Raw genomic sequence first — 24,533 nt, 5'->3', positions numbered from 1 at the left:
ACGTAGAAACAAAACTAGCTCCATGCCATGTTTAGATCAAGCAATACAAAAATGTTTTATACAAAACATAAACTGAGAATGCATTATATTTAGCAGATCAACACACAACACTGGATTGTCATAATTAAAGCATGACTCTGATGTCCTCCACTTAATATGATAATGAGGAAGGTGGAGATGGGGTTGTAGCTTCACGGGTAATTCCTCAGGGCGTGTAATAATAATGGTTAGAACCACTAGGGTGAGCTGCAAAGTGCGGTCCGTGACCATGAATACCACCAGCATGGCCACTGTGAATGGCCGTAACCGGTCAATGCATGGCCTTTGTGGTTTCAGCCACCAGCAGAGTGTCCCTAAGGGGAGCTACAGAGCTTAGTCAAAGCTTACGGTATGCTGCCAATGCAGCCGATGCCGCCAGCATGATGCAACTAGGGGAACCGCAAGAATCTATTCTGACCGACTATGCCACTATAAACTAATACCTGATCAAAAAGTATATGATAGTGTAATGACATCATAATCAGCACTTTGGTCAACTGTTGTTGTTAAATGTGCTACATTGACATTGACATAATAATCTGAATGAAAAGGATCAAAACACTATCCACTATGCAACCATTTTATGACTGCTATCAAGGGTTGTTCCTGCTGAAATGATCTGTGTGTTAACTATTAGACGTCATGGAACAGTCTCTAGAGCTCCCCCTAGTGGCACTCTGCCGGCTGCATTGACTAGTCACAGAGGCCATGTTGGCAGCATTGACCCGTCACAAACAGATTCTGGACCTTGGTACCTCTTCCATGCTTCCATGGACCGATTACAACGGCCATGCCTGCTTTATGGATCAGACATAGCCTAATACAGACGCTGGAGTTCACCCTTGTGGTAGCCTGGCCTAGCTAAACTTGAATTCTTACCAAATTTGAGTGGGGTATACCATCTGGATTTTATTATGAGACGTTTTTCAACCTAGCTGGAAGCCAGCCCGAAGTTATTTGCAAAATTTGCGGTTTCTGTTTCTGTTTCTGTTTAGTTTTCTGTTTGTCTTTTAAAGTTGGCAGTGCACTGTCAATATCTTGTACAAAAGACAACGTCCGTGGACATTTTGCTTCTCCAACATCAATAATTTTGTTGTAAACAAAATCAACTCAGGTGCGCTCAAGGTGACTTTTGCTCATCTGTCCATCATCAAACAAAGCCTTCCTAATCAATTTGATTGGCCCAAACAATAAGCACGATCTTAACCGGGCATATAGATAGTTTTCAAAGAAGTGAGGGAGGTTCACCATTAACAGCTGTCCATCCTGTCTTCTGAGTTTTCAGGTTCTGTGTTGGCAAAGGGGTGAAGCATGAGCATGGGCTTTGTCATTCAGCAACTGTGAGTGGCAGGGTCATCACAATAGAGAAGCATTGGAGTTATGTTCGTTAACTATCTGACCAGTGGTCAGTAACTAATAGTGTAATCTTTCTATTCACTACATCACGACAGACACCACAGCACTCTCCGATGACACTACACCAGATGCATACTTTTAGGAGGTAAAGGTACAAGATGGATTGAGGACCTATGTGCACTTGGTAGTTGTGCACTCTGAGGGAAAAGGTGCAGTTGGAAAATCCAGGCAGAACAGGTGAGATGCATCACCTCTCACGGTGCCTGTTCAGTGTTGCATACAACCAGCTGACAGCAGCTCATTACAAGCTCATGACCACTTTTTATTTGTCTTACAATACTGTATCAAACATACATAAGGGCATGTTACGTTAGAAACAGGTGTTAAAAGTAAAAGCTTTACCTGCTGTATTCTGGAAAGAAAGCCTGCATTAAAATCTGCATAAATGAGAGGATGGTATACTTATTTTACTGGAATGCTTTTTAGGTATTAATTAAATACTAGGGTTATAGTCTGTCTAACTATTTAAGGCTGCAATCTGCTTAAATGAGAGGATGCAAAATGTATCTTTTATACTGGAATGTGAGCTTTTTTAGGTATTAATTAAATACTAGGGTTATAGTAACACTGATTGGGTAAATTCAAGTCCTTGATGACACCAGTAATGATGAGATGGTAAAGCATTTGTCCACTAGGCGTATGACAAGACGGGCTGAAGTCCTGTGATCACCATGGCACAGAAAAGCTCATGTCACTTAAACATTGAGGATCCAAACAAATGGAGGCATTAGTGACTGGAAGTGAGCAGGAATGAATCCAGAAAGACCCCCATCCAGTCCACCAAGCTCCTGCCTCACTGTCCAACCTGGGGGTCGGGGCGCTGCACCTTGAGGGAGAAGTCGGAGACAGGGCACCCTTGGGTCAGGCAGCCCAGGGAGATGACGTCCACGTGCGGGGAGAAGTACTGGGCAAGGGTGTCGGGTGTCACCCCTCCGCTGGCCTCTATGATCACGCCCGGGAAGTCTCGCTTTAGGGCCTGGGCAGCGACGTGAAGGTCCTGTGGACGAGCAAGAAGGCGGGCACAAGTTCAAGACCCAAGCAACTGGTCAGGCAACTCCTGAGGAGCGCACACCGGAGGAAGGGGCATGTGGCGAAAGTGAAGAAGACATTAGAAAGACAGCACGAAAAAACACCCCTATCTCACCAGTCGAGTGAGACAGTCCACATCTGAAACTAGCAGAGCAGAGGGAAGAAGGCATTAGAAAGACAGCACAAAAAGGAAGCAGCCCGAGTGGTGCTTCTGAAAAGTCTGATGAACTTACATTTTCAAACAGCATAGATTTGCGCAATGCACTCCACTAGTGACTCAGCCCATGGGATGAAGACAACCCTGACATGTCGTACTTTGAAGGACAGACTGACACAAGTGCAAAAAAAACCCATCTCACCAGTTGAGTGTGACAGTTGGTCTTACTCAACACCTCCTCCACCAATTAGCAGGCTAATCTAGCCTCCACATCTGAAACTAGCACAGCAGAGCCTGAGCTATGATGAGATAAAGCAAGTGAGAGAGAGGGGAGAGAGAGAGAGAGAGAGAGAGAGAGAGAGAGAGAGAGAGAGAGGGGGGAGAGGAGAGACAGAGAGGGGGGAAGAGGAGAGAGAGTGAGAGAGAGAGAGAGGAGGGAAGAGAGAGAGAGAGAGAGAGAGAGAGAGAGAGAGAGAGAGAGAGAGTGAGTGAGTGAGTGAGTGAGCGAGAGCGAGAGAGAGAGAGAGAGAAGGGGGCAGGGGGAGGGAAAAACAGTGTGGCAAACTGCATAAGATCGTTGATAACATGTGCTGTGTGTTGTGTAATGAGTAAAAAAAGGAACTATTTTTGGCATAAAAATATATGGCATGAGTCACCCAGGTCTTTTCGTTTGGGCCCGGCTTGGTTCTGAGTTACAGCCCTACTCCTATGCTTGGGCTCTAAAAACAGGCCAAATGAATGTGCCTGAAATCTCAGAGAGGGACATTTAGTTCTCTAAGTGTCAAGCACTTTGGGGAAATGAGAAAGTGTGGGTTTATCACTAGGGCACGCGTAACTATCTTAAGCGTAATATCTGCTAGTTCCCCATTTTCAGAACATGGAGGTGGGCAGCCAGGGGAGAAGAATGATTTCTTCAATATATATTCAAAATCCAACTTTTCTTTTTTTAATTTTCCTGTATCTCCTTCCCTACCTTTAAAAGTAGGGTAAGCGTTGCAGGATGAGGTCACAGTTTTTTTATGTTTATGTTTCTTGGCAGACACTTTTGTTCAAAGCATTATTTCGTCACAAACAACTCTAAAGGAGTTGCCGCTAGGTTTTAGGACTGGGTGTTACTCTGGCGCTCTTCAGGGATCCAAAGAGTTGAAAATGTTCTAAAAAAAAATCTGAGGCACTCAACAAATAGTCTTCAATCTCTATTCCGTCAAAACATGCCTATGCGTTTCAGCATCACATCCTTCGTCAGAGCATGACAAAATGGTTGCCTTTAGGCATTTTTTTTGCAACATTATATGATTTAAGATTGAATACTTTATTACCATACAACTCAGTGCAAGTTTGTAGGGGATTTGCTTCAGTGTGCTCATGACAGGACATCAACAAAGACACAAAAAGACACAGAACATCTTTATGGCCCTTCTGTACAGTATCCCACACAGAATCACACTTGACACAGCAGATAAAAAAGAGGGCATCATACTCATCATGACATAAACATACTTCGACCTGGATGACAGTCCAGGATGCTAAAGTGACAGATGTCAAGTTAAAGTGACACGGTGCTTAAAGTTCCAGAGTGATCCCAGTATATTTGAACCAAAGACAAAAAAAACACACACACCAGAGAGTAGGGGTGTAACTGTAAACAAAAATTACGGTTCGGTGTGTAACTCGGTTTTGAAGTCATGGTTTGGTTAATTTTTCGGTACAGTAAGCTTGTTGGTATTGCTAACCTAAAATTGACTGACAATATTGCTGATGCACAACGGGTATAGTATTTTGAAAAGGTGTCAAATGTTTTTTGACGCTAATTGACTAAACTGACATATGGTCCACCACTTGTTTGTAGGAACTCAAATTTAAAACATGGTCCGCGAGCAAAAAAGCCTAAAACCTGATGTAAATCAGGTTCATAGGCCAAGTATACTTGCGTATACAAGGAATTTGGTCTCCGCATTCATCCCATCCATGAATTAGTGATACACACAGAGCACACATTGAGGCAAAGAGCACAATGAGCAGTGAGGTGAAGCACACACTAACCCGGAGCAGCGGGGGTTAGGTGCCTTGCTCAAGGACACTTCAGCCGTGGACGTGGGCATGGAAGAGCAGCGTTCAACCACTTCCCCTGCCCACATTTTTCCTACTGGTCGGGGATCAAACCGGCAACTCTTCGGTAACAAGCCCAAAGCCCTAACCAGTAGGCCACGGCTTTGGTACATTCAGTACAGATCTGTATTGAACCTAATGTCCAGTAACCAAACAGTTTGGTACGAATATGTGTACCTTGACACCCCTACCTGAGAGCTTGCTCACCCTTCCCTTCAGTGCTCACCGAGAGACTCCACACAGTGTGCTGCTATTGTTGGTAGGCAGGCTGCCAGCGCTTTGTTTCCAGTGCATGGAGCCAAGGGCTGTGCTAGAAGCGTTTTTGTTTTTTTACAGTGCATATTAGCAATCAATTATTTGTCACAGCCCATGGACCCATGTCTATGATTGTTGCATCTTCCACAGGTGACTCATCTTTTAGATTTGGATGTCAGAGCATTTCATTTATTGGTGGCTAACTCCACCTTCACATTTAATACTGACTTCTCACATTTTGAAGGGTACTGGTGGTCGCAAATTATTATGGCATGTTCCTCCTCACAGATTTGTCAAGACGTTTTTAAACATAGTTTTTATGACTGTGTCGTTATCTACATTACGCTGTGTGTTCTGCCACCTCAGATGTGGCCACTATTGGGTTAAGTCAGCTGATAGTCCACTGATGTTGATTGTGTTTTTTTTTCTAATGAGGGTGACCACACAGAAATACTTTCATTATCACACTTCTCGATCTCATAGCTGTGGAGAAATATTCTGTTCAAGGCGTACTTTCACATTTACGTTTCAACCACGCGATGAAGGTGGTCCACTTAGTGGTGTGAAAGAAGGTGTGACAATGCTTCTCAAAGCTTCTCTGTTCTGCTTTTTTTCCCCAGTCTTGGTCAAGAACCTTGAACATCAGCAGAAATAGCCACACGCTGTCTTCTGCACTCCATCAAACAAACTCAATTATGAGCAGTTTGCGCACTGTGCCTAACAGTGCCTCTTAGCTGTTCTAAAAATCACTGCTACGGCCTCTCGAGGCTTATTGCTTAATTATACACTGATGTACAGTTTTGAGCTACTGGCTTTGCTGTACTGCTTGTAACACACACTCACCACTCACACACTCTTTCTGGTGCTGTTGGTTGATGACCGGTGCTGGACTATAAACTGGCATTAACAGCACCAGAAAGCAAAGGAGGGGTGTGTGTGTGTGGGGATAAGAAGCAAGGTGAGAGGGAAAATGTCAGGCCCCTAATGCCTTTCTGTAGGTTACTGCCATGTCGAGGGAGAAGGTATATCAACATATAAGGAGCATACAGTCAACATCACATCAAGCTGAGACCAAATGGATAAATATAGGAACTCGTGAACTGTTCTGTGCCGAGCGTCAGATAAGGCAAAACCTTTGACCTAAATGCTTGCGGATATTTCTCATAAAAAAAACTCACACAGATAGAAGTGTCTAAGCTGTTTGAATTTGCAAGTCAAATAAAGAAACCTTTTCTTTCACAGCTGCACAGTTCTCGAACATAGGAAGTTATTTCGTGTGGGCTTTTCACACCTGTGTGATGATGCAGTTGCATGCGGCTTGCGAGACACGGCGGAAAAACACTAAATGAAATGTCCGTGTGGGAAATGTCTGTGCGTTACTAACAGAGTCAGACCCCAGACTGACAGCCAAGTCTGTAAGACTGACTATAATTACAAATGAGAAGTGAAAACCTCGGGCAACTGTGGTGTGTTTGGGGTTGACCGACTGTTTTCAAATCTGCTGAAAATGCAAAGAATACTGTGTTTTTGCATCGTTTCTTGCCAGGGAAAGACCAGAGGCAGACAGCACATAGAACACGTAAAAACTTTAAACACTCAGCAAGTGAAAGGTCTTGGTTGTGTAGAAATAAGGTTAATGTTCATATCTGGTGCTTTCACTTCCGTAGTCACTCATAAGGACTGCTATGAAAGGTCTAACCAGGTCCTGCCCTGAGAGGGTAGCAAATTAGGCCTCAATATGAAGCGCCTCCAGGGACTTAAAGGTCTAGTCTATGATTCCGGTGAAGCAACTCCAGGGACTTAAAGGTCTAGTCTATGACTCAAGGAACATAACGGTCTAGTCTATGACTCCAGGGATTTAAAGGTCTAGTCTATGATTCCGGTGAAGCAACTCCAGGGACTTAAAGGTCTAGTCTATGACTCAAGGAACATAACGATCTAGTCTATGACTCAAGGGACTTAAAGGTCTAGTCTATGATTCCGGTGAAAGGTAGTTGATATTTGAGCTCAACAGCCAAGACAATTACACTGGCCCGCCTGTGCGCCTTAAGCCATGTGCTGATTGGCTGAGGAAGAGTAGGTCACTGTTTGTTTCCGAGACAAGTACAAATCCTCACAGGTCTGTTCTGCTTTGCTGAAGGGCCGTCTAAAGAGAAAAGTGGACACTCGGAGCAGGGCCTCACCTCAGGCTTAAAGTTGTCCAGCATGATGATTTCGGCGCCGGCCCTGGCGGCCTCCCTCCCCTCCTCCTCGCTCCTGCACTCCACCTCAATCTTGGTGCTGAAGCCGCACACTGACCGAGCGTCCGCCACCGCCTAGGGGCCAAACGCCAGAGTGTGAGCTATCACAACAATCATTTTCAATTTTCCAGTTCCATTTCATTTCTGTAGATGGTACCAAAACGACTGAAATTTTCTTAGGGTGCTTAACCAAGACCAGAGCCTGAGCAAGAAGAAGAAAAAAAAAAGAGGCAAGCTAATTAAGTGTTTTAACTGGCTGGATAAGGGCCACATGAGGGCCGCATCAGAAGTATAACAGGGCAGCATTAAGGCCACATTACATGCAAGCAAATTAAGTTTTTACAAGAAAATAGGCTGGTACAAGGTATGTATCAAACAGGGTTGTACACAATTCGAATTGCAATTCTGCTTCCTGTTTGCTACCTCAATTGAAATGCAAGTGAAATTCAAGAATTGAATTGGAATTTAAGAGCCAGTTTCAATTAAATTCTGGAAAGCCTGGTATCAAAAGCATTAAGCATTTCCTACAATGCAATGCAGGCCTAAGATTTTTGTAAAAAGGAAGTAATGTGGAGAAATCCCTTTCAGTATGTGAGAACCGGTGTCACATTGCCACTCTCCTCAAATACAATATGCCTAATATGGGCCACCTTTCCTATAGATTGTGGAATGTAGACATGTGTTGAAATTTTAGCCCTTCCGGGGATAAAAATTCGGCAGTCCTGGTCCTCCCTTCCTCCCGCGGCCGAATATACCTGTGAGATGCTCCCGACGGCCCACACGTGGTTGTCCTTCAGCATCACCATGCTGCTCAGGTCGTGCCGATGCGTGGACACCCCTCCCACCAGCATGCTGTACTTCTCCACCAACCGGAAGCCTGGCGTGGTCTTGCGCGTGCCCGCCACCTGCCCGTGCCACCTGGCCGTGCGGGCCAGACTCTGCAGCTGAGCGCAGCGCGTGGCAATGCCGGAGGCCCGTGCCAGGCAGTTCAGTGCAGGCCGCTCCCCCAGCAAGACGCACCTGGCTGGGCCGGTCACCACCGCTGCAACGGTCACTGGATCTGGTCCTGAGAGCACAGGGAGGAAGCACGTTGGAGTTACCACATAAAGCCCAATTTTTATGATTCTGCGTCAAATCAACACCGTTGCCACGCAGAGCCCCTACATCGCTATGTACCCCCCTCCAAGCCCTATGCCATCGTCTGACATGTACCTCTCATCAGCAGGAGTGATAGAAGTCTGTGACGAGGTGGCTATACTGATTTGGGATAAATCAGCAAAACATGGAATCAAATATCATTCCAGTGTCTGTGCTCCACAGACTAAACACTATTTCATAAAACTATAGCAGTTTCAGGACTTTGGCAGCCGAGTGAAGTCCTTTTAGGCAAGTCCCTCCACTGGGCTGCAAATTGCAACGGATTTTGGGCACTCATCGGGCATCAATTTTTCAGGCAGAACTGCGGGTGCGCAAGGCTTCACGACACCAATCTCACTCCAGCTGCGAGATCACAAGACATGATTGCCACTAAGTATTCACATGTCAACTTTCTATTCATATGTCAACTGTTTGCGTTACAAACACATTTCACATTTCCACATTTCTATGGGAGACTCTTTGAACGCTGTCTCCCCTCATTAGAAAGTCTCTGACTATAGCCTCTCACCCACCCAAGTTTTGGCCTTCTGTGAAAGTCCACTCTACAGTGCATCCCAGCTCTGTGAAGACTGCGTTGAAGAATGGGCAGCCAGCCAGTACAGTGTCTGGGGATTTGCACAGCAATCGGGCCTTCACTTCACGTGACCCGACGCACACTCCTGCCAGGTCAAAGTTCGGCGTGTCTTCCATCAGCCATTCCTGTGCCAGCCCGCTCAGCGCTTGAGGGGGGAGTGTTTGTGAAAGATCACGTGACATCTTGTTCTGAGTAAGTTCAAAACAGGAAGGTGCCCTATTAAGAAAAATGAAATGATAAATCATGTCAGTGACGTGTACAGAAGCGAAAAACAACAATAAAAGTAAAAATCACAGATAATATAGGCCTAAGAATTTGGTTGTGACAGTTAGCCATACAATCTGTTCCTTATCTTATGTTTACATCAAGGAATGCCTAGAGAGGTTATTATTTAGGCTATTGTCTACAAATATCAATGCATGCAAATGCATTACTTAGCAGCAAAACGAAAACTAGCACCTTAAAAGGCAGAGAGCACGTAGGCTGTACCTTTAGGCTGGCTCATTAGCCATGATGTAGGCCTATTACACTCACCGTTGTCTCAATTAAACGGTAAATTCAGGTAGTCCCAAAGAATTCTTCCAGAAACTACCTACTACCTTATGATGAAAAGCAATCTGGTTTTCTGTCCCTCGGGGTCAATAATGTTGGGAGATTGTGTACACTGTTGCATGTCTTCAAAATAAAAGTTACCTATGCGTGAAAACAAATTGAGCGGTCCGTAGACGGGCTCTGGCGGACCTAAAACTTTTTTACGGCTGCCGCCAGAGGGCTCCACTAAAATAAAGGTTTCGTGCGAAAGTAACGATGTGATGCGTCACTTCCGTGGTGTACATACGCACGGGTGATAGCAGCTAGCAAGTTGGGTAATCTTTTGTGACAAGTGTTTTAGTGCTACGAAGAGTTTCGTTTGAATTATCGAGCAATACTTATCTAAGAACAGTTTAATAGTGTGGAGATATGGCGGACAAACTCAGTATGTCGTTGGATGATATCATAAAACAAAATAAACAACAGAAAGGTGGCGGAAGATCTCGCAGAGGAAGCGGCAGCAGCCGTGGGGGCAGTGGGGGATTTCGAAGTGGATCGGGTCCGACGAGAAATCGACAAAATTTCAACCGAGACAGAAATCCAAGACCGGCTCCATATTCCAGGGTAGGAAGAGACCGATAAATCCAGACACGAAGAGTGGCCGTAAAACAGGACACATCAGTTGTCTTTCCCGAAGACTCGACGCGGTTATCCACATAGCTAACGTTAGCCAGCTAACGAAGCTAACGTTAGGTTGTTAGCTAACATTAGCTAGCTAAGAGCATGCTCTCAAAGGCAGCATTAACGTTAAGTAGCTGGCTCATTTTTGGCCTGATCTAGAATGCAAGATAAGAGTCTATGAATTCCTCAAGGAGGATCAAAGTTTTGTATCTCTGCCGAACTTGTTTGCTTATAACCCGAAGAAGAAGGTCCGCTGTATTCATCTGCGGCCCGCCACATCCGACCAACTTCTGCGCCGGTGTAATGTTATCATAAGACTTCAAGCTTAAGTCTTTTCAGGTGTGGACCCATTCGAGTCCAGGACCTCGATTTTCTCGAGTTTCTAGTAATGGATGGTCAACCCTTCTGGACTCCTCGCTCATGGTGAAGTCTTCGCTGTCTATGCCATGTTTGACCTAACAGTATCAGGCACTAAATTTCTTCCATCTGCTTCCTGACTTCATTAAGTTCGGACAACAACATTTGATTAAAATGAATTTGAAATGGACGCTCTGCCGTGCATTGTTGCATCTAACAATGTCTATCCCCATCAGAAGTGCAGATCTGTGAGGACTCAAGTTACTGAATTGAATACCAAATTAAAATTTTCGGGATTGTGAAATTCACCTACAGGGGAATAGGCTTCGGCAACATCAGTCTCTTCATCGAGGGAGCATGGCCAGTTGGGGCAGAATGCATCACCACAGCGCAGTGAACAGTCGAATCTTTCTGCCCACTCGCCGTCCAGATCAGTCCTCAGTATTTTAAAAGTATTTTTATTTTTTATTTGAGGTGGTCCTTAAATTGACAGTCAGTGCATCTACAAATCGATGCTCCTAAATGCTCAGGTGTAAACAGTCAAGAAATGGCCGAGTTATGCATGACTAAGTCAATGACTTACTCTCTTAGTGTAATGAGTGCATCTAGGTCTCTTTTGGGTTAATGTAAATGTTTTGCTTTACATGATGCTAGATTGTTTTTGTTTTTCTTCAACTTCCAGCCTAGAGAACTGCCAGACAAATGGCAACATGACATGTTTGATGATGGTTTCGGAAGTAGCAGAGTTCAAAGGCGAGACTCCAGTCCGGTTGTTGGTTTGGAGACCACCGGCAAGCTTCTGGTGTCCAACCTGGACTTTGGGGTGTCTGATGCTGACATAAAGGTACCTCGCTAATTGCACTACTTTAAACAATTGTTCAGAATTTTAAGTACCTATATGTCAGGTAGCTGTGGGCAGTTTCATGATCAGGGTAAGTGACATTATCCACATGCATGTCTCTGTACCTCAAAATATGTGTGATAATTGTATGCTAGTATTAATGATGAGACTCAGCAGACTCTTAGTAGACAATAGAAAACAAAATGTGCAAAAATAGTTTGATCTTTATCCTAAAATTGATGTTTCATTTTAAAACTACACCACATCATATTAACATAATTGTATTGTGGACAGAAAACTGAACAAGTTTAGAGACATAGCTGACCTGGGTGCGCTTATTCAATGCAGGGCCCATCAGCGAAGTTAACCATAACTAAAATGAGACTTGTTAATGGAGGTTAGGACATGACCTCCAGTTCTCCCAAAGACTTCAGCTGATTGAATGTCCTAACTCTTTCATCTCCTCCTCAGGAGTTATTTAAGGAGTTTGGCAATCTGACAAAAGCAGCCGTGCACTATGACCGATCAGGCCGAAGCCTGGGAACAGCGGACGTCCACTTTGAGAAAAAAGCTGATGCACTCAAAGCCATGAAGCAGTACAACGGTGTCCCTCTTGACGGTACGACGGTCTGTTAAGAGTCAAAGTACACCCTGTTTAGTTTTTTCGTTTTTTCCCCATTGTGGTGAAGTGAGAAGTTGATGGAGTTTAAACCGTTGTGGTGGTTTCAGGTCGCTCCATGGATATCCAGCTGGTGACTGGACAGATAACTTCAAGTCGGAGGTCACCGTCAAGGCAAAGGTTTGAAGTCTCATGCTCATATCTTTAAGAATAGATGTTTTCTGTCTCGACCTACTGGGAAGTTCATATTTTTTTACTGTGAACTTATGGCAGGGAAAGAACTCTTAATTGGCCTTTGTTTAGGGTTGGTTGTTGGGCTAATTAAATGGATTGCCTCTCTCTCTCTTGAGAGCAGAATCACTTTGAGAGCTGAATGTTTGTTTCCTGATTTTAACATTTGCAGTTTTTTTTTTTTTTCTTGTTTTTAAATGTCTGGCTGATTTTTCAATAGCAATTGATGGGGATACTTGAATTTGAATGTGACTTTAATATTAATATTCAATGTCAATATTATAAGCTACATGTGGAATACATTTGGATTGAAACCACAAGCTTGTCGTTCCATTTGCCCTTACTCTTTCACAACACTGGTCAGACTTGTGAATGCATCGTGAGATAATAACCAAACCCTGATGTTTGTGCCACAGCTCAAGTGAAGGAGGACGAGGAGGAGACAGGGACTCCGATTCCGGTGGAATCAAGCGACGAGTTCGACTCGGGGCTCGCGACTCTGATTCTGGCGGCTCTTTCAGACGGGAGCGGCTCGGCGTGCGAGACCCTGATTTCGCGGGATCGAGGCGTGAGGGTGGTGGTGGCGGCGGCGGTGGCTACAGAGGAAGAGGAGGACGTGGTGGACGGGGAGGACGACGAAACGAGACCAAACAGCTCACTGCGGAGGAGCTGGACGCACAGCTAGATGCCTACATTTCCAAGGTGTGTAGACATTTGGCTAAAAGGTGCCGTTTTCAGTTCAATTCTTTTTGTAATCAGGCGTGAACACTGGAAGAGCAACAAAGCAAGTCAAAACTACATACAAAACTGTGCCGTTTGATTTGACCTCAAAGCATGGTTTTGGCTGTACAAATTTACCTCTGTGTTGAGGTCTTCACAGCTGTTGTCAGACCTTTTGGATTCTTTCTGAAATCCGTATAAGGCCAGTATCTGAAAGTAGCTGCTTGATGTAATTTGCAGATTTGGTGCCTCGTTGTGATTTCAGCGCCTCAATTTGGAGTGAGAGTCACAAGTCTCTGCTGATGCTGTAGATGTCCGCACTGTTTTTTGCATACTTTCAGTCTACTTTGGGGCAGCTGTGGCCTACTGGTCAGCGCTTCGGCCTTGTAACCGGAGGGTTGCCGGTTCGAACCCCAACCAGTAGGCACGGCTGAAGTGTCCTTGAGCAAGGCACCTAACCCCTCACTGCTCCCCGAGCGCCGCTGTTGTTGCAGGCAGCTCACTGCGCTGGGATTAGTGTGTGCTTCACCTCACTGTGTGTGTTCACTGTGTGCTGAGTGTGTTTCACTAATTCACGGATTGGGATAAATGCAGAGACCAAATTTCCCTCACGGGATCAAAAGAGTATATATACTTATACTTATGGGCAATTCCATGGAAAATTGACTTTTTGTCACATCCATAACGCCAGTAAAATGCATTTGCATTTGTATGATGTGAATGATAATTCATTTTTTGTGCATTTTTTTTCTCATGTACGTTCTTCAGCCAAAAATAGCAAATGCTCAAATTTCATGTAATCATTCACATCATACCATACCATCACATTTTATTGGCGTTATGGATGTTACAACAAACATAATTTTCCATGGAATTGCCCTTATACAAGTTAAAATATTCAGTCAAGAAGTTCAGTCTTGATTAGATAAGAGGATTCATTTGGCACACTTTTTTTTTTTTTTTTTCAGCTGTTTTTTTAGAAGGTTTAGACATTTAAAAATATAGATCAAATTGAGAGAATGGCACAATTCTATTTTTTTTTCACATTATGCACCTGTTTGTTTGTTTGAGACAGATGTTTTGGTCAGTCAATTTGAAATAACCCTGTGCTGTGTATACCAGTAGTATTGACTATTTGAAACACTTTTTGAGGTCACCGAAATGGCAGTTTGATTAAAATAATTTCTCTACAGTGAAATTGTTGCAGTGTTTTTGGGCTATTCTCTCCATAATGCCACCCTTACATCAGAAGACTTTGACAAGATTTGGGAAAGATTCTTGACCGATTGCAGTCTTTTAACTAATGCATCCCATTCAATCTTTACTCAAAAGACTACAATCTTTCAAGAATCTTTCCCAAATCTTGTCAAAGTCTTCTGGTGTAAGGGTGGCTTCAGTTGCAAGTATGAGGAAAGCACATTCCTGTGCCAAAAAAAATAATGACTTGTTATTTCCTGTTCTGCAGATGGACACCAGTTAAGCAGTATCTGATGTTAAGCGCTTGACCTAGCCATTCCCTCCTCCTATGGAGAAATGCCAGTCTCGGACCTCAGGATGGACACTTTTTTTTCTTTTTTTAGGAATTAGACCTCACAAGAGGTTGTGTACACAGTTGATGGTCTATGGAGAGCTTTTTGTGTTTTGTTATGATTTTAAATTTTTCTTCTCCCAGCTCTATATGATTTTATGCTCTCTAAATGTTTTAAATGCATAGTGGGTTTCTGTAAACACTGTAATATTTTGTAATCCTGTATTAAACCTACTGTGCCTTTGTATCTCCTGACTCCCTTCTATTGATTCTATTTAATTCATTCAAAAAATAATAATACTTGTGGCACATATTTTTCCTTGGTTGGTTGCTATGAGGCTATTACAAGGATATAATGGAAGCTAGAGGAGGGAGGAGGGAGGGGAGTCAGTCACAAACCCAGTAAGGATCTTAACTTAAAGTATGTGATCTGATTTATCAGTTAAAGTTACACCATCAATCCTTTGGAGAGTTGATGTATCCCTGTGTTGTGATATGGGCCCCCTGATAAGGCCAATCAAACAATTAAAGGGGATAAACTGAAGTAAGTGCGTTGGATAAGACTCAAATGACTTATAGGCTAGTTGGATATGTGTTTAGAAGAATTATTGTGACACATTGCAGACATACCAAGTGGAGATCAACAAGTGCGAGCCACTCCTTCAAGTCGCGGACATCTGATATGCCTCCGGGAACTTACGCTGCGTCTTTCCCGGAAGCGTGTAGTGCAGTGCGGGCGTCTCCGCTTTCAGTTCGCCATACTTGCACAAAGCGGCAGTGCACAGACAATTGGTGAAAGCAGCCGGAAAAGGCATCGGTGGAAGCTAACGGTAAGATGATGTGTTACAAATCAAGTATTGATCATGCGATGAAGTATATAGCTGCACTATGACGAAATATTCGGTTAAACTCGTGAACCGGCAACCAAAAAGGATGGGGCGTTTGTCAGCCCCCATAGAATCTCTCGGCTTTTCGACGTCGCAAATGACGGAGGAGACTGTTTCCGCTGATTGTCCAGTGAGCTTGATAAAAGATTTTAGCGGTGTGACAAAATGCATTTTTCGATTAAACTCAATTACATATTCGGTAAATGCGGCTGGTTACGCGTACAGCCCCGTGCATCTGTCACGGAATAGATAGCCTACCTTTCACTCTTGATACAATGTAGTCAACTGTCAGAAACAGGGATGGGTGTCATGTTTCTAATGTAAGCGCATTAGCTGAAGTAGCGTAATTTATAGAACAGTGTGTTGACATCTAGCTGTAGGCCTATTTAATGTGAGATAGGCTACTGCCAATTTACTAAAAAATAGCCTGTTTGCTATTCAGCTAGCATCTCTGTTGTAAGATAGACTTATAGTAAACGAACACATCCCATATAGGCTACCAGTCATACAATGACGAATTAATATATGGGTACTTTTTGGCACCGATTAGTAATCCTTAGTAACGTTTTTTCTCCCTTGCATTTCAAGTAGGCCTACTTGGTTAATTAAGCAGATTACTGGTGGCTTGCCGAGGTTTCTGAGTTCTTAGGCAAGTAGGCTATTTCAACACAAATGTCTGACTGGCCAATTGTTCTTTTACAGTAGGCTATCCGACAGTCTTTGTTGACTAAAAGGTAGGCCTATCCTTAAACTAGCCCATGTTGTGTGATCATCTTACATAGGCAGGCCAATCTCTAGGTTCTTTAAACTAAATTATGGCATCTAGACTATAGGCAGTGGAAACCGTAGGCCTAGGTTACTTTACTTGAACGTGATGCTTTGTCCAACCTTTCCCAGAGACATCTGTCCTGGGAGAGTCATGAGCCAAGTCACAAGTGAGTCAGTTAGTAGCCTATAGGCCTAGTCTGTCAGTCACCCCTCTTTGTCCCCTTTTTCCATTGAGAAGTCTTAGGCCTACAATCACTTTGGTTTGGCTCCAGGAGCAGAGCTCAAACCCCCAAACCTGACTGCAGATTGCAGGAGTCTAGTTATCGAGAGAGAAGAGGTTTTGTTGTCCACAATAGATCTAATAGCCTAACCACAGAATAGACTTTCTAGACTGAAGAAAATGTGTAAGTCTAGGCCTTGTAGATCAAATAAAATAGTCTTTTTTTTTTTAAAGGAATGGTGGTAAGAGTTATGTGTATGATTTTTGAAGATATTTCACTGATAATCACACCATTAAAAAACAATTCCAGTGACTGGGTTACAAAATATGAGCATAACTTACAGAAAATTGCACACCAGAAATTAGCTTTCTGCTTTGGTCTGTAGAATGCTAGGATAATTATCTGTTGGCCTGACATTCAGTTTAAGGAATTCCACTGCTTGTTTCTACAGGCCCAGAAAAAAAAAAGCTATGTGGCCATCTCAACCACACATAGGCTTACTATAGGTTGAAGGACTGAGATAGTAACCCCCCTTACACAACATGTTTTTAAAAAGTGCTGTAACTGTCAAATAAATGAATGCTGTGTTTTATACCAGTATATTTGTATTCACAAAAGACTCGCAAAATGCTTGTTATAAAAAACATAAAAAGCCCATCCACCTTTTCCATTCTTTATTTGAAATGCTTTCTCTGCTTTTAAGTTAACAAAGGAATTGTAATGCCTCCTACAGCTTCATAATTAAATATTTCAGTGATTAATGTACAATAACACACTAATTGATACAACATAAATATTAAGAGAGTTGACATGCACTATTTATAGCACACTAGCTATTTCTATATAACATTTTATGTTTTTAAACAGCTTATTTAAGTGCTCACAGAAGAGTGCCCCACAAAGAAAACACCTTTATTGTTTTTTAAAAAGGCTGCAGCTAGAATATTGTTAGTTTTATGATACCATAAAATGGCTGAAACAGTCACGTACTGGGCCTTGGTTGAATCTAAGAGTGCTTGCATTTGGAATCCTGACCAAGACACAAGGCCACTTGAACAGGGTTAGGGCTGTCCATGTGGTTTGGAAGGCTGTCAAGGCAAATATGCACTTCCTGCCTTTGTAAGCGCCTTCAATAATTGTCCACAATGAAAATTTCCAAGAATGAAACAGCATAACCTTATCAGTTGTTGATTTCCATTTTCCAGAGCGTCTTTCTTCATTGAAATAATATTTCCCCAAAGCAAGCCAAATAGGAATATATTTGGTCAATTTTCTAGTCTTATGTTTTTAAAGGCTTGCTCAGGCCGCACCACAGTATGTTTCTCAGTTTATTAGCAGCTGACATTTTGGTGACCTGCTAGCGCTGTGCGGTAGCCGTGGTATCCCCTGTGTAGGTGTGCCGTAGTTATCTCCTGCTGCTGAGGAGAGAGTCCTCCTCATTTGGAGCTGTGCGCAGTGTGTCAGCACACTCACGGTCACTGTGTGTGGATGACTCTGCTGCAGACGTGGAACATGTCTTCTATTTTAATCTTTACATCTGTGTCTCTCTTTCTCTCCCGTCATTCTCTGTGTCTGTCCATCTGTCCTGTGTCTTCCCTCACCATTTTCTCTGTCTGTCTACATTTCCATTTATCTATGTCCTCTCATCTGCGTCTCCCTCATTTTCTCTCTCTCTCTTTCTTGCTGCTTCTCTCTCCCTTGCTTCACTGCTACCTTTTCTCTCTCTCTCTCTCTCTCTCTCTCTCTCTCTCTCTCTCTCTCTGCCTCTCTCGCTGTGGCATCTCCAGTCATGGCTGAGCATGAACCTACTGAAGAGCAGCTGGCGGCCATCGCGGCGGAGAACGCCGAGAGTGAGAGCGAGACGGTCAACTACAGACCCCCCGCCCGCAAGACCCTGCAGGAGATCCAGGAGCTCGACAAGGATGACGAGAGCTTGCAGAAGTACAAGAAGGCCTTGCTGGGAGATGGCCACGAATCTGGTGTGTGTGTGTGTGTGTGTGTGTGTGTGTGTGTGTCTGTGTGTGTGTGTGTGTGTGTGTGTGTGTGTGTGTGTGTGTCCTGTCTGTCTGTCCATTTGGTGTATGTAGATGGTTATGGCTTGTGAACTTCATAGTTGGGCAGGTGTAGTAGGTGTATGGCGTGTTGGTTAAGAGAACGGCAGTGAAGGACACTCGCTTATCTACATATAATGTCTGATACGAGCAGTATGGGGTTGGTTGGCTCCTGGCACTGGTGAAGAATGTCTGCTCCAGCTGCCTTATCGGGGATGGACCAATGGGAGCCCTGGGGATCCAAAATCAGTCCTAAGCTCTTGTGTCATAAGACAGTGCTGATTGATGGCAATATTACTTACTTCACTTTCACAAATTGTGCAATATCCCTGTGAATGTGTACCAGAAATTGCTATTTGCATCTGGCTTATTCGTGTGGTTTCAGAAATCAAACATTAGCCATTCACTCATCAGTTTGCCTGTACCCACTTAAACTAATACCCATCTAACTGAACTTAACACAGCTGTATATAAATCCCTTGCCTACAGTAATAACAATACCTCTACTACTACTACTACTACTAATAATAATACCGGTAGTAATACATTTTATTTGTAAAGTGCTTTATATACTCAAAACGCTGCAATGAAAAACATACACTGTGTGTGGACTGTGGATGTTTTTTACCCCTAATGTTGGAGTTATCAGGTTGAGTTTGTCACTTGGCTTAACTGGTGCTTGGAGCTCACTGGTGTAGTGTGTGTCATGAGCTCGTGAAATGACTCACCTACATGTGCATGCGTGAGTGTCTGTCTCCAGGCAGCAGACAGAGGAGAGCCATTCACAATGTGTTTTATATGTGTGTGTGTGTCTGTGGGCTTTTCCCTGATCACACTGATCTCTATTACGATTAAAAGTGCATTTATTAGGACGTTTTGCCTTACCGACAATTTTCCGACAATGCTCTTCTTAGCTTATGTCTCACAAGGGGGTTGCAATGCAAGGTAGCCTATCTTAACCCATATGATAAGAAGGTGTCAGCGTTGATTAACCCACCCAGGAAGGAAGTTTTCAGACTGATACAAGAGAGGATGTGACGTGACAACTAGGTTTTTATACCACTGTGTGTTTGTGGTTGTGTGGGTGTGGCTGTGTGTGCTTCAGCTGCAGACCCGGCTGTTCCAAACGTCCAGGTGACTCGGCTGACCTTGGTGTGTGATACCACCCCAATTCCCCTCACCTTGGACCTGCAGGGTGAGTAGAGGCTCCTATTGCTCCACTTTACACACACAGTTTCCTCTGTCATTGCTCGAGATGATATGTTCCTAAATGTTAAAAATTGAGAATGCGTCTAAGACAGCATCGTTGTGTGCTCTGTCTGAACAGGAGATCTGGAGCAATTCAAGAAGCAAAGCTTTGTGTTAAAAGAGGGGGTTGAGTACAGGATTAAGATCAGCTTCAAGGTAAGATGTCTCCAAAAAAACGTTGATGTTCTTTGTCACTGTTGTGTTGTGCTGTGTTCTGTTCATGATGATGAATGTTCATGAATTATGGTCATTTATCTTCAGAGCACCAACAACTGCATGCAAACACTGTGCATTTTAAATGTTAATGTTTCAATACAAAATGAAACAATACAGTACAAAATGTTAAGATATTTTATATAGATATATGCATTTGGACACTGGACGTTTCTTAGTCTTAGAGAATAGCAGCCTCATCATGAGTGGTCTGTTATGCAACACCACTGTGACCGAAGACTAAGTATCCTTCCACTGTAAGCTGCACAGTCAGTGGAATGGCTCCAGCACGGGTTGGAAACTGCTTCTCACCCAATCAGTTTCTGGCAGTGGAGCTGAGTGCAGTGCAACATTTATACCTTCCACATGAGGAGAAATTGGTCTGAAGTTTGACTAGTCTAATTGCTGTTGCTATGAATACATGCCCTGACCCTCACCATGGCTACAGCTCACCTCAGCACTCTTGTGACAGGTGAACCGGGAGATTGTCTCTGGCCTGAAGTTCACCCAGCAGACCTACAGGAAAGGAGTGCGAAGTAAGGAGTCTGTTTTTTTTTACTTTCCCTCTGATGGATATTTTCCATTGCAGAGTATGTTCCAGGGTCTATATGACTTTGCTTACCAAACTATGTGCTGTAGCCTACTCAAAGGAGTATGTGGTGTTTTCTCCCTTCTCTGGTATTGCTGTTGCAACAGAAAATGAGTCATAGACAGGCACATCTTTAATTTCCCCTGGGGATCAATAAAGTATCTATCTATCTATCTATCATTTGAGACATAATACGGAGAAATTCCTTTTTCTTCCTTTGCTTCCCTTCCCTTGCTAATCACAGTTTATTTTTTTCTTATGACAGCAATATTTGTTATTGTTGGATGTCGTAATATCAAAGCCCTCAAAGGCAATTCTTGCCACTCGGCAGCCATCTTGACAGCTGTTTTGACAGCAGTCTCCTAAAGTACTTGAATAGGGAGCGACTCACAACTCCACATTGAATGGTCAAACAGTCCTCAAAACATAACTAGAATCTGACAAATAGTTGGTAAATCAAGGCAAAAAAATGAAAGCTTTGTAGTGCACAGTTAAAGGTTTAATATCTCTGAAGTGAGTCTCTTCAAAATATCTTAAAATCATTGGTGACTGGATGTATTTGTTTGTTCTTGCATCTCTGATCCGTCACAATTATCTTGTGTTATTCTATATCTGATAAGTGGAACCACTGTTCTCTCTTCTCTGTGAGTGCCTCTGGCTTATTTGCTTGTGATAACCCCCCCCCACACACACACACACACACACATTCCCTGTGGTAACACCATTCCTTATTGCCCCCCCTCCCCACATTACCCCTCCAGTTGATAAGTCGGACTACATGGTGGGCAGTTACGGCCCGCGGCCTGCCGAGTACGACTTCCTGACCCCGCTGGAGGAGGCTCCCAAGGGCATGCTGGCACGCGGCACCTACAACATCAAGTCCAAGTTCACCGACGATGACCAGCACGATCACCTCTCATGGGAGTGGAACCTCAACATAAAGAAAGACTGGACAGACTGAGCGGCCTTGTACTGTAGCCTTCTCTCCTCTCCTCTTTTCTCCTCTCCTCTCTTCTCCTCATCTGTTCAACTCATGTTCTTCTCATCATCATTCATTCGTTCATTCATTCATTCATTATTTTCTTTACTTCTTTCTTCCTTGAACGTCTCCTTGGTACCTCCTTATATTCCCTTTCTCCCCCTCTCCATTGCTTCCTCCGTCCACAAGTTCACATCCATGCTTCATCTGTCAGCCCCCTGGTTCATCCACACTACCCCCCCCCTTTCCACCACCACCACCACACCCAGCCTTTGTGCTTCCCAATTAACAGACCTCCTTAATACATTAACCTCCTCCACCTCATTCAGTTTGAACATACCCCCACCACCACATCTACTCCGCCGCCTTCTGTGACCAATTAACCAGACCACTAGATCTACCACGGACGTCTGTGTGGTGCACTAACCAGACCACTACATGCTTAATCTTTATCAGCTTTACTGTACGGCCAACTAACCATATCACTACTTGTCTTAAGCCATCGCCAATTAACCGGACCACCACTACTTGCCACCTTCACTGAATCACACTAACAATTTTGTCTTCCACTGTTTTAGTAAAGCGTTTCAGCAAAGGGAGAAGTTCTGCTCCATCTCAACGACCCCTTTCCCATCATCCCCCATCCATGCACTCAGACACACTTTTTTTATATAATAAGTTGAGCACTGTAAGAGTTTTAGACACTAAAAACATGGGAGTTTTACCATCAGTCAGTCAGTCCGATAGCTTTTGGCCCACTTCCTGCTTCTCTCTCCCTCCTCTCTTCCTTGCTCTCATTTTTAGCACTCCACTTGTCCTACTTTTCAACTTGTTTCTTTTTTTTTCTGTCTTTCTTTCTTTCTTATGGTTTCTTTCTTTCACCAAGTTCTGCCTTGTGAAATGCCTCCCGGAGAAAAAAAAAAAAAATAGAAAAGTGCTGTTCTGTTTTTAGCTGCGTCTGGCAGCTCAAATACAATCAACCATGAACCTCTTCCCGCGGAGAGGCACAGCTAAAGTGATTAATGCAAGAGGACACACTGAGAGTTATCAGGCCGTACTGTAGCGGTGAGGGCAGTAGCATATAGCTAGGGAACAGCAAACGCCGCTTCTGCCACACGGTTACAGGGTCACACACACACGCAACGACAAAACACACAATGATTGTTGTTGTCGATGGTGACCTTTGTAAATCAATCCAGCTTTAATCGCAACCGGTGGAAGTCAGTGCAGTCCTTGTTGTATCGCAGCAACACCACACCTAACGTCTGAATGTCAGCAGTTTAGGGCAATCGCACCTTCGCCCCACCAGGTCATACTCATTAGTGTGCAAATAATGACTGAAAACCTACAACTGAAAAAGAAAACAGTACTAACATTCTCATTTGAGTCACACACTGGATCTTTCTAGCATAAGGTAGCAAAAGAGAAAACAAAGATGGCGAATCCGCTCCTGCCTTACTGGAAACGATGATGATGGAGAGTGAAATTTTGTATGCATTCTAGGCTCTACATCAATGACTTGTGTGTCATGAAAGCACGTCATCCCCTGCTTGCTACTAGCAGTAAGAAGGACCAATCATCAAGCTTACTTTTGTGCCAATTAGATTGGGGCCCTTCGAAAAATTCTAGCACTCTTACTAAAGTGACTTAATCCTGAACTGGCTGATAATGAATGTCATTCATTTTTTTTCTTTGTTGTTTTTGCGCTATAAACCATGAAAGGAATGAAAAACAAAAAAAGATATCACTTCAGTGATTGCATGGGAAGTTGAGTCATCCAGGCTTTCAGAACCTCTAGTCATGCCTTATTTAGAGCACCTCCAGACATTTGCGCTCACACAAACACCATATCATGTGAATGTACAGCAGGCAATGTAATGAGCTGTTTGTAATGATAGTTTTGTAAGTGGCATTTGCAAATAGACTGTCGGGGAAGACTACTGCAAAAAACACGATTACCACCAGTCCTCTACCTTTCTTTAACCCAAAAGTATTATCATAAGCACAAGACGACGCCGTAGTGAACAAAAACAAAAATACCATAATAGAACCAGAACTCTGACCCTGGTCCAGCACTAGGTTGCAATGTCACTCTCCTCCACCGTAGCCAATTAACAACTCGAGGATAGGGAGGTCTTAAAAGGACCGCTGTGGTCTGTGATTTAAAATCAAAACACTAATGTTCAATTAATCTTAAACTGTTGTTGTCTTGTTTCGTTTGCCTTAATGGACGTTCATGTCTGGACACAGACCTCCCACACAGAGCTGTGAGAAACGCTGCATCCATTCCTCTCCTGACTTTCCTGCATCCTTAAACTCTTCCAAAAAGGTCAGAGGTCATGGCTGCCCAGTAGCATAGCAACAGATAACAGGGCTTACCCCTGCCTATCCAAATGGCAAAGGCCTACCTCTGTCTATGGCTTTCCCATTAAAGCACATTAGTTTAGGGTTGGTTTGTTAAGGCAATATGGCTAACAGTTATTCCACCAGGCAAGCATATCCACCACATTTAAGCCTTATTGTCTCCATCTCCACATTATCTTTACTTGAGGAAAATCAGTGGAGAGAACTCACTGGAAAGTTAGCGTAACAGACACAGAGCCAAGACAGAATCGGCATCGAAACCTGGAGTCTGCTGCTCCTAAACCCTTCTTCAAGTCGTCTTTCTGAGATCCCCCTCAAATACTGTAACCTGAGAATACCCCTGGGGTTAGGCCCGCTCAGAAGCAGCAAATGCAAGAGAGATTTGTGTTGGTAGTGCGTAACCTGAACAGAATAACACACCTGGTGACAAGCGTTTTTGGTTTCTGTGTGGATGGTGTGTGTGTAGGGGCCACGTGGAAATGTGAGTTGGTGTGATGAGTGTAAGTTTGTTAATGACTGTTTCAAAGTGTTTCATGTTAGGTGTATGCTCCTCTGCTGATTCATACATTCCTTGACATTGTGCTCTTTTTATTTGTAAGAATGAACAACAGGTTGGCATGCCAGTCGCGGTTGTGTGAATGTTCTACCATCATTTGTGATCGCTCTTCCTGGTCAATAAATATTTTTGTTTGACTGCTGATCCTCCTGTCATATTTCGGTGTCATAGA

The 24,533-nt window shown here is 43.6% G+C and overlaps 3 protein-coding genes across 4 annotated transcripts; 2 read left to right on the top strand and 1 right to left on the bottom strand.

The window, feature by feature from the left end:
• Positions 1–2,226: 2,226 nt before the first annotated feature.
• Positions 2,227–9,730, bottom strand: LOC125298224 (nicotinate-nucleotide pyrophosphorylase [carboxylating]-like). Its single transcript, XM_048248930.1, has 5 exons — positions 9,512–9,730; positions 8,916–9,193; positions 8,001–8,311; positions 7,189–7,320; positions 2,227–2,452 (listed from the first exon to the last, which is right to left on the bottom strand). Exons 2-5 carry the CDS (start codon positions 9,157–9,159, stop codon positions 2,249–2,251), a joined length of 891 nt encoding a protein of 296 aa, XP_048104887.1. The 5' UTR covers positions 9,160–9,193; positions 9,512–9,730; the 3' UTR covers positions 2,227–2,248.
• A 65-nt stretch (positions 9,731–9,795) lies between these two features.
• On the top strand, positions 9,796–14,732 carry LOC125298225 (THO complex subunit 4-like). The gene is made up of 6 exons (XM_048248931.1): positions 9,796–10,132; positions 11,229–11,390; positions 11,859–12,006; positions 12,117–12,186; positions 12,654–12,939; positions 14,423–14,732. Exons 1-6 carry the CDS (start codon positions 9,938–9,940, stop codon positions 14,435–14,437), a joined length of 876 nt encoding a protein of 291 aa, XP_048104888.1. The 5' UTR covers positions 9,796–9,937; the 3' UTR covers positions 14,438–14,732.
• Positions 14,733–15,204: 472 nt separating this feature from the next.
• Positions 15,205–21,690, top strand: LOC125298078 (rho GDP-dissociation inhibitor 1-like). 2 transcript variants are annotated; one of them, XM_048248737.1, is made up of 6 exons: positions 15,205–15,315; positions 18,149–18,340; positions 19,518–19,607; positions 19,740–19,816; positions 20,346–20,409; positions 21,224–21,690. In XM_048248737.1, the coding sequence occupies exons 2-6, from the start codon at positions 18,151–18,153 to the stop codon at positions 21,421–21,423; spliced, it is 621 nt and encodes a 206-aa protein (XP_048104694.1). In that variant the 5' UTR covers positions 15,205–15,315; positions 18,149–18,150; the 3' UTR covers positions 21,424–21,690. The 2 variants fall into 2 exon arrangements, with proteins under 2 accessions (XP_048104694.1, XP_048104693.1); XM_048248736.1 differs by having other exon boundaries at positions 19,497–19,607.
• The last annotated feature ends 2,843 nt before the right edge of the window (positions 21,691–24,533 follow it).

The sequence above is a fragment of the Alosa alosa genome, chromosome 7, assembly GCF_017589495.1.
Source record: "Alosa alosa isolate M-15738 ecotype Scorff River chromosome 7, AALO_Geno_1.1, whole genome shotgun sequence".
Taxonomy (NCBI): Eukaryota; Metazoa; Chordata; class Actinopteri; order Clupeiformes; family Clupeidae; genus Alosa; species Alosa alosa.
This window is presented reverse-complemented; position numbering and strand designations above follow the sequence as displayed.